Source organism: Octopus bimaculoides, chromosome 4 (assembly GCF_001194135.2).
Source record: "Octopus bimaculoides isolate UCB-OBI-ISO-001 chromosome 4, ASM119413v2, whole genome shotgun sequence".
Classification (NCBI taxonomy): domain Eukaryota; kingdom Metazoa; phylum Mollusca; class Cephalopoda; order Octopoda; family Octopodidae; genus Octopus; species Octopus bimaculoides.
The window spans coordinates 11,444,217-11,455,014 of record NC_068984.1 but is presented as its reverse complement, the minus strand read 5'-3'; the positions used below and the strand labels follow the sequence as shown (position 1 = coordinate 11,455,014).

Genomic DNA, 10,798 nt, shown 5'->3' with positions numbered 1-10,798 from the left:
TACAATGTCTAATGGAATTAAAAATTATTTTTATGCATTTGTGTATATTTAAACTAATTAAATATTATTTTACAGAATAATAGAATTAAAATTTCTTTGATTAAAACCCTTTCTAACATGGAAGTATCCAAAGATCATTTAAGGCACATAATGCTTTATGAGTATAAAAAACGAAACTCTGCAGCCGAAGCGACTCGAAATATACACTCAGTTTATGGGAAAGAATGCTTGAATGAAAGGACTTGCAGAAGATGGTTTGCAATATTCAGAAGTGGAGATTTCAGCCTTGAAGATGAAGATCGAACAGGACATCCAGTTGAGTTTGATGATAAGCTCCTTGAGGCATTACTTGAAGAAACTCTTGCATTATCATTTGAAGAATTGGCAATAAAGCTTAGTTCGAACCATACAACTGTTCATCGTCATCTTCAACAACTTGGAAATGTTCCTAAACTTGGAAAATGGGTGCCTCGTGAATTGTCTGAAAGCAACCACAAATCCCGAGTTGACATCTGCTCTTCTCTCCATTCTTGCAAACTCATTTCACCCTTTTTGGATAGACTTGTGACTGGTGAAAAAAAATGGATCTTCTATCGAAATGTTAAACATCGTAAACAATGGCTTGATAAAAGGGAAAAAGCTCAACCACAACTTAGAAGGGAACTTCATGGGAAAAAGGTTCTTCTCTTTATCTGGTGGGATTGGAAAGGAGTAATTCACTTTGAATTGTTACCACCTAATGCAACAATCAATGCTCAAGTCTACTGTCAGCAATTAGAGCGTTTAAACCAAGCTTTGAAAAAAAAAAAACCCGCTTTAGTGAATTGAAAAGGAGTGATGTTTCATCAGGACAATGCGCGACCATACACTGCAAAGATCACATCACAGAAGATCGAAGAGCCTGGCTGGGAAAAAGTTCCTCACCCACCTTATTCTCCTGACCTTGCTCCTTCAGACTACCATTTGTTTGGTAGTTTACAGAATCATTTGGGGGACATAATTTTCGCAAGCCAGGAGGAGGTTGAAACTGACATTTCAGAGTTCTTTGCTTTGAAACCAAAAGAGTTTTACATTGATGGGATTAAAAAGCTTGTAAATAGATGAAAGGAAGTCATAGATAATCAAGGAAAGTACATTGATGATTAAATTTCAATTAATTATAAAATTTGATCACTTATTTTCTTTATTCAAAACTCAGATAGAACTTATGGGATGACCTGATATATATATATATATATATATATATAGTTACCAGCATCGCTGGACTGGTTCCTGTGCAGGTGGCACATAAAAAACACCATTTTGAGATTGGCCGTTGCTAGTACTGCCTGACTGGCCCTTGTGCCAGTGGCACGTAAAAGCACCCACTACACTCTCAGAGTGGTTGGCGTTAGGAAGGGCATCCAGCTGTAGAAACTCTGCCAGATCAGATTGGAGCCTGGTGCAGCCATCTGGTTCGCCAGAACTCAGCCAAATCATCCAACTCATGCTAGCATGGAAGGCGGACGTTAAACGATAATGATGATGATATATACACATACACACACATACATATAATTGTCACTGAATGTGACTAGGCTGTTAGTAAACACCTACATTGCTAGAAATAAGAACTAAAGCACTCTAATGCTGTACTTAACGCACATGAATGAAAACATACACACTAACAGGGACCTTACTTGTCTGAAAAATGCTGATCGAGATTTCTTAATACCCACATCAGTTTTGGCAATTTCAGTTGCCTCATCAGTTAAGCCCGCTCGAATGTTGGGATTTTTCTGGGCTTGCTTCGCTATTAGTATTTATATTTCCATTATCCAAATTATTAGATGATTTCATGATTTGCTAATGTGTGTATATAAAATTAGTATAAACAGCATTTTATACTGACGTCAGTATCAAGAATTCTCAATCAGCATATTTCGGACAATTAAAGTCCCTGTTAGTGTATGTTTTGATTCATGTGCGTTAACTATAGCATTAGAGTGCTTTAGTTCTTATTTCTAGCAATGTAGGTGTTTCCTAACACCCTAGTCACATTTAGTGACATTTGTAATTCTCTTTTTTGGTGAAACATTGCAAATTGCTGTTCATATTAATTATATATATATATATATATATATATATATATATATATCATCATCATCATCGTTTAACGTCAGCTTTCCATGCTAGCATGGGTTGGATGATTTGATTAAGGACTGGCGAACCTGATGGCTGCACCAGGCTCCAATCTGATCTGGCAGAGTTTCTACAGCTGGATGCCCTTCCTAACGCCAACCACTCCAAGAGTGTATGGGTGCTTTTACATGCCAACGGCAGTCAGGCAGTACTGGCAACGGCCATGCTCATGTGGTGTTTTTTACATGCCACCTGCACAGGAGCCAGTCCAACGGCATTGGCAACAACCTTGCTCGAAATGTTTTTTCATGTGCCACCAGCGCAAGTGCCAGTAAGGCGACGCTGGTAACGAACACGTTCAAATGGTGCTTTTTACGTGCCACTGGCATGGAAGCCAGTCAGCTGCTCTGGCAGCGATCACACTCGGATGGTGCTCTTAGCGCTCCACTGTACTGGTTACACCGCTGGCATAGGCCATGGGTTATGGTCTCACTTGGCTTGCTGGGTCTTCTCATGCACTGCATATTTTCAAAGGTCTCGGTCACTAGTCATTGCCTCGGTGAAGCCTAATGTTCGAAGGTCGTGCTTCACCACCTCATCCCAGGTCTTCCTGGGTCTAGGAATATAATATAATATATTATAAAGAAATGGTGTTTTTCATTAACTAAAATAATTTAATGAAATATATAAGAGGTGTATGTATGCTTACATTATTAACTATAAAGTTTGTAGAATGAAAGATAAAATGTCTAAAAAAAAAACTGCGATTTGTGCTTCTTGATCACATGGTTTTGAGTTGAGTCCTACAATGATACTTGGTGCAAGACACACATTATAATATATATACAACAGATTTCCACACAGTTCAGTTTCTGTCTACTAAATTCACTCATAAGGCATTGGTTGGCCTGGGGCCCATAGTAGAACTGAACCAGAAACCAAAGGGTTGCAAACCAAGCTTCAAAACCACCTGGCTATGCCGGTGCCTACATGACTGTTTAATAAACCCAAACAGAACTTGACAAAAAGAGAAAAAAAAAAAAGGAATTAAAATTTCAAATCATGAAATAAAAGTTTAACATAAAAAAATATGAGAGAGAGCCACTAGAATTATAAATCTGATATAGAGCCAAACTAGAAATGTTTAAAAACAAGACGCTTGATAAATGATTTGACATTTTGAGATTGTTAATTGGTTGGAAAGGTTATTAGGGTAAGCTACTACAGGATATTTAAAATCTCAACCAGTTCTGTTCATACAGTAAAATTATTGCTGTTGTTTAGCTCCAAGTCAACTTGTTTGAGCAGATATGATCAAAAGCATTCTAACCATGGCCATCCTGTCCTTTTGGAGATTGTAAGTTAACATTATTCTAGGTGTCCTTTTTTTTTTTTTTTATTATTCAAGATGGCAGAATGTGATTTGAAAAAGATTCAATTGCTATTTCTAACAAGTTTTGGATGGCTATCTAGAGGCTTCCTCATTTGCTGGTATAGTGATTATTATTATTATAATAATTTTTTTTTTTTCTTTAGTGCCAGACAAGTACTGGATTTGACATAATCAACTGTTTCCTTCTGTAAAATTAAAGATGTGTCTACATATGAGAACTGCCAAAGTCAGCTTGGTATTTCATCTTTGCAGGATTTGATGAAATAAAGTATGAGAGTTGATGGTATTGCTGAATACCTTCTTCTTAAAATTGCTGGCTTTGTGTCTAAATTAGAAACATTATTATTATTATTATTATTAAGGCAACAAGCTGGCAGAGTCGTTAGCACACTGGACAAAATGCTTAGCAGTATTTCGCCCGTCACTACGTTCTGAGTTCAAATTCCACCGAGGTCGACTTTGCCTTTCATCCTTTCAGGGTCGATTAAATAAGTACCAGTTACGCACTAGGGCCAATGTAATTGACTTAACACCCCCCCCCCTCCAGCAAAGATTTCAGGCCTTGTGTCTATACTAGAAATGGTTATTATTGTTGTTGTTGTCATTCCTATCATAGGCAAAAGGCCAGAAAGTTTTGGAAGAGAATGTTAGTCAATATTATTTACCCCAGTATTTGACTGGTACTATATTTCATCAATTCCAGAGAGATGAAAGCAAAGTTGACTTCAATAGGATTTGAGCTCAGAACATAAAGAGCCAAAAAACACCACAAGGCATTTGTTGTTCTAGCAATTCTATCAAGGTGCCTGTACTTCTGTTTTTGTGGGAAGAAGCCACGAAGCCCTGTGGACACACGGACAGATATTCACTTTGATTGATATAGATTTGTTCACCTTTCAAAGGCAGAGTTGGCATCAGTGAGATTTGAACACAGAACAGAAATGACTGTAACAGAAGACAAGGAATTTTATCTAGCACTCTGATGTTTTTTTCAAATCTATCAGTTCTACATCTTAATATCACCCTCATCATTTTATGCCTGTTTCCATGCTGGCTTGGCTTGGATGGATTGTCACAGCCTAAATCAGTTCTCATTTAGGGTTAATACTCTCCATGATGTGTCGGAGCACCATGTCTCACATGTACAATTTATTTACACATGGTTTCTATGGCTGGATATCCTTCTTAACACCAACCACCTTACAAAATGTACTGTATGCATTTTATCATAGCACCAGCACTAGAGAGGTTGCCATGTTCTCATCAAAACTAAGGAATGTTCTCTATCTCCATACATTTGCCAACCACTTTAACCCTTTAGTGTTTAAACTGGCCATATCCGGCCCAAAATGATCTACCTGTTTTATGTTAAAACTACCCAGATTTGATATCTCACACCAACCTATAATGTCATTCTAAAAATAGGTGATAACATCATTGAAACCTTGAAGCTACGAAATAATGCATGATTAGCTTAAAACAATATGGATGAAGAAGTATTAAGTTTGATAGAATAATCTGAATGCTAAAGGGTTAAGAGTGTACAGAGTGCATTTTGAGACCTCCATATATAATGCAGCCTCTTTAGCCATCTCCTCTCTTTATTAATTATAATTAGATATAATAAACAACCAAAATTCATTATAACAAACAAAGCTGTAGTATAATGTATACTGGTAATAACTAATCAACTTTGTAAAAATTACTTTTCAGTATTTTGTGTAAGTTAAGAAAGAGTGACAAGTGAAAATTTTGTAAATATGATTGAGTTTTCATCATGTATTGACTGTAAAAAATAGTCTAACGCTGGGGCATATAAGCTCTCAGCAGAAAAAATGGTCGTTAACTTATAATCACATTTACATTTCAGTATTTACATCAAATTAACATAACTTTCAAATTCATGAGAATTTCATTTCAGAATTTAATAGCCATTTTACCACAACATAATAGTAAATGAACATATTAAGTAAACATTAACCAATGTTTGTATTGATCCCTGAGAGATATGAAACAGTAGATTAACATCTGCAGCCAGGCGTTCTTATATTTTACCATAATCTAGACAAATACCATGTTTGATATCACCAAAACAGTTTGGTCTTAACACATAAGGCACGCTTACAAAATTCTCTCTCTTTCTCTTTCTTCTGTTCTCTCTCTCTCTCTCTCACACATTTTTCCCCTTTTTTTGTCTCATTCACATACAAAACAGTAGTAAGGGCTTACTTTCTTAATACCCAGCTGTTTATGTTTTGTTTAAAATTCTGTTGACACATAACTGTAACATGTAACCATTTTTCTTATTCATCATCATCATCATTTAACGTCTGCCTTCTATGCTAGCATGGGTTGGACGATTTGACTGAGGACTGTTGAACCAGATGGCTACACCAGGCTCCAATCTGATTTGGCAGAGTTTCTACACTCTGAGAGTGTAGTGGGTGCTCTTTATGTGCCACCAGCACGAAGGCCAGTCAGGCAGTACTGGCAACGGTCACGCTTAAAATAGTGTATTTTATGTGCCACCTGCACAGGAGCCAGTCCAGCGGCACAGGCAACGACCTTGCTCGAACATTTTCTAACGTGCCACCGGCACAAGTGCTAGTAAGGCGACACTGGTAACGATCACGCTCAAATGGTGCTATTTACATGCGACTGGCACAGAAGCCAGACAGCTGCCCTTACTATTAATAATAATAGAATTGTTGGTTGGTAGAGTCATTTAAGGACAACCTTTCTTGTGCTGGTGCTATGATAAAATACACACAATACATTCTGTAAGGTGGTTGGTGTTAAGGACATCTAGTCATAGAAACCATGCCTAAATAAATTGTACATGTGAGATATGGTGCTCCATGGCGAATATTAACCCTGAATGAGAACAGACATACAATGATGAGGATGATATTAAGATATGAAACGGATGGATTTGAAGAAACATTAGAGTGCGAGACAAAATTCCTTGTCTTTCTGTTCTGTGTTCAAATCTTGTTGATGCTGAACTCTGCCTTTCACCCTTTCAAGGGTGAACAAATCTATATTGATAACAGTGAATTTCTGTGTGTTCTCATATAGGTTCCTGGTTTCATTCCACAAAACAAAACACACACACACACAAGCAAAAACAATGTACACATAATATATACATCAATGTTAATAAATGCAAATTTCGGTGTGTATGTGTGTGTGTCTGTATTAGTATGATTTCCTCTCACAAAAAAAAAAAGTAAAATAAAAAACAACAGCATAAAACCACTCAACACTAACACACACAAAGAAAGATAATGTACATACATATAGTATGACTAAGTGATTGAAAAATTCTCTTCCTAAACACACTTTAGGTTCAGTTCCACTGTACAGCCCCAGATTGATTAAAGTGGATGCAAGTGGATTTGGCAGACAGGAACTGAAAAAAGCCCATCCTGCCAATATCTGAGTGTGTGTGTGTTGACATTATATTGCAGTTGTAAATGAGTGTCACCATCATATAAGCAATCTCATTCATTTCCAATCCTTCATGAATACATGTCTGGCCATGGGGAAATATTAATTTGCACGAAAACAGATAAGGGTTGGTGACAGGAAGAGCATCTGGCTGAACCATGTGATTGTGAAGCAAACTACTGAACCACACAGCTATACCTTTCCTTGCACTGTTAGTTATTCTCAGCAACATCATTTCATTTCACTCTACTATAAATCTGTAGCATTGTACCCTGATGAAATGCAGCATCCTCATACTCACAGTTCCCTATACATCGACAACTAGAAACAAGCTTATGGATAGTTGGACAGATGGGCAGTTAGACAGAGAGAGAGGTAGCTCATACACACAGCTATGAAATATTTATACAGGTATTTTATAATGATTCAAAGTCAGATACACACCTGTCTTTTATTGATGAATCATTACCTTCTGGTGCTCTCCAGAAAGCTCCATTAACAGACACCCACCAAGGAGCAGCTGTTACCTAAAGAAAAAGAAAAACAAGAAGATATATACCATGGAAATCAAACATAAAATTAATCTTTAACAAGTTATCTACAATCCTATAGATCAGTGTTGTGGCGAGAGTACAAGACTCTTTGATGAGAATAGACAAGACCACTACATATGCATAGTAGAGGTCTGATGTAGTTTGTAATTTGATCTTCGAAGTCCAGGTACAGTCTGAGTTAGTGTGTTGGAAATATTGATTGTTGGTTCGTTATGTGTTTATTACTGCTGCTGTTTCTATTTTGTATTGTTATAACACTGTTACAGTGTATTCTTTACCTATTGTCGACATGATCAACCGTGCTGCGATATTCTTTTCTACTCTAGGTGCAAGGCCCGAAATTTTTGGGGAGGTGGGGGGAGGGGGCAGTCGATTAGATCGACCCCAGTACACAACTGGTATTCAATTTATCAACCTCGAAAGGATGAAAGGAAAAGTCGACCTCGGTGGAATTAGAACTCAGAATGTAAAGACAGAAAATACTGCTAAGCATTTTGCCTCGCCTGCTAATGTCTCTGTTAGCTTGCCGCCTTAAAACGGCACAATATTGGAGGCATAAGAATATAACAATCAGCAATCCCCAATATTTTTTGCACAATGGATCAGTTCTGTGCAAGACAGCTTTTCCATAGCCTGGGGATCAAACCATAACAAACACAAAGTGCTTAATATACAATTTTATACATACACACACACACATACATATATATATACATATATACGACGGGCTTCTTTCAGTTTCCGTCTACCAAATCCACTCACAAGGCTTTAGTCGGCCCGAGGCTATAGCAGAAGACACTTGCCCAAGGTGCCACACAGTGGGACTGAACCCGAAACCATGTGGTTGGTGAGCAAACTACTTACCACACAGCCACTTCTACGCCTATCATACCTTATCGTTTTAAAAAGAAAGGGAAGCACATGTTGGAAAATATAGTCCTGGATACACTATGACAAAAGAGAAAAAGTAGAATGGTCATAGCTAGAATACCTTTGACACCATAAGTTTGCACAATCAATGTTGAGGCTCTACTACAACAACTTGTGTAATTGTTACCCTGCTATCCTTTCATATTCTCTCTCTCTCTTTCTCTCACACATACACACAGAGGCAGGGAGATAAACATACACAGATACATTATACACTATTGCAATCAGCTGCTATTATCATAATTTTGTTTGTCTTAATTTTGGTGCACTTTTTAATTGTCACATGGTTCCATTACCCAATTATCACAAGTATTGAGCTGACTTGTTTGTTTGTCATGTGGACCAAATCACTTTTTCAGACAGAGCAGAAAACATTTTCAGAAGCACATCACATAACTATTTTCATTGGCTGTTTTCAGCCAATCAAATTGTTTACTTTTGGTATGCTCACTGTTCAACAAACAACTTGCTAACATCCACTGAACAGAGTAGAAAAAGGACTTTTTGAGCTCTCAAACTAACATACACACTCTCTCATCCATATGTTTATATAGATATTAATATTCTAACAGACACATTTGTCTTCACACACACACTGCTGTTACAATTAGACACCATGACTTTTGAATTAACAATATTTCTATTATGGTTTCATCTACATTTTACGAACAGTTGCTAAATTCTCTTTTAACAGATTACATTTTCACATTCCAAATTCTATTTCTTGTGCTGTTTCTAGCAGACACTAAATTTAACCTTTTTAATACTAACCTGGCTGGGGTTACGCCTGATTCTATGATACAAACTTCATACTTTAACCGTTTTGATATCAACCCACCTGAAACGGCCTCTGGCTCTGTAGAACAAATGTCTTGTTTCCAAAAGTTCTGAATTAAAATCTTACACCAAACCTTAGTCACAGTTTTATGTTCCTAACACTAGCTTAATGATAACTAAATTATTATACTAAATTCTTTGTTATATTTAAAATTAATTGAAAGAAACACCGAGTTTCTCAACAGAAATATGGTAATAAAAGGGTTAAAGTGATCTAAATTAAAATTCCTCATTAAAAATTTCATGTTAACTTGTGTTTCAAAAATCTGTTTAATAATGATAAATTATAATACTGTTTTTTTCATTATTTTAAAAATTAACTGAAATAAATGGGTGTATTTCAACAGAAATATGGTAACAAATGGGTTAATCATTTAGCATTTAAACTGACCATATCTGGCCCAAATATTCTTCATGTTTTATATTTGGACTAGCCATATCTAGCCTCTCACACCTAACCTACATTGACATTCTAAAAATAAATAATCACATCTTTGAAACCTCAAAGCTATGAGATAATGCATGATTAATTAAAAACAATTTGAGTGAAAAATTATTACATTTAACAGAGTAATCTGAACATTAATGGGTTAAACATGTTTTAATTTACCATAAAAAAACTTTATGAAAAACATTGTGAAATCTCATCTGATTTCAGATGTTTTTCAGATATTTTTCTTCAACAATAGACACTGTGCAACAAGTTACATTATTTTGCCCAATAAGACCTGTCAAGCTCAAGGTTTTCTGTTGATACATAGGAAAATGAAAGATTGGGAGTTTATATACAACTAATTTATATTGTTATATTTATGAAGAAACACTGGTGTGGCAGTGTGGTAAGAAGTTTGCCTCCCAATCACACGGTTCTGGGTTCAGTCCCACTGCATGGCATATTAGGCAAGTATCATCAACTACAGCCTCAGGTCGACCAAAGCCTTGTGAGTGGATTCGGTAGATGGAAACGGAAAGAAGCCTGTCATACACACACACATATATCTATGTGCACGTCTGTGTCTTTGTATCTGTGTTTGTCCCCCATCACCACTTTACAACTGGTGTTGGTGTGTTTACATCCTTGTAACTTGGTAGTTCAGCAAATAGATACCAAAAAAATAAGGCGGTGAGCTGGCAGAAACGTTAGCACGTTGGGCGAAATGCTTAGCGGTACTTCGTCTGCCGCTACGGTCTGAGTTCAAATTCCGCCGAGGTTGACTTTGCCTTTCATCCTTTCGGGGTCGATAAATTAAGTACCAGTTACGCACTGGGGACGATGTAATCGACTTAATCCCTTTGTCTGTCCTTGTTTGTCCCCTCTATGTTTAGCCCCTTGTGGGCAATAAAGAAATAAAATACCAAAAAAATAAGTATCAAGCTTTTAAAAAAAAAGTATGAGTGTTGATTCATTTGACTAAAATTCTTCAAGGTGGTGCCCCAGCATGGCTGCAATCTAATCCCTAAAACAAGTCAAAAATAAATGCTTTTAAATTTCCTAAATACTTGATAGATTATA

The 10,798-nt window shown here is 36.6% G+C and overlaps 1 protein-coding gene across 1 annotated transcript in view; it reads right to left on the bottom strand.

The window, feature by feature from the left end:
• LOC106872187 (formylglycine-generating enzyme) overlaps positions 1-10,798 on the bottom strand; it is a 42,713-nt gene that overhangs the window by 14,666 nt on the left and 17,249 nt on the right. The window contains exon 3 of the mRNA XM_014919085.2: positions 7,409-7,491. Coding sequence (XP_014774571.1) covers positions 7,409-7,491 — 83 coding nt within the window. The remainder of the gene's footprint in view (positions 1-7,408; positions 7,492-10,798) is intronic.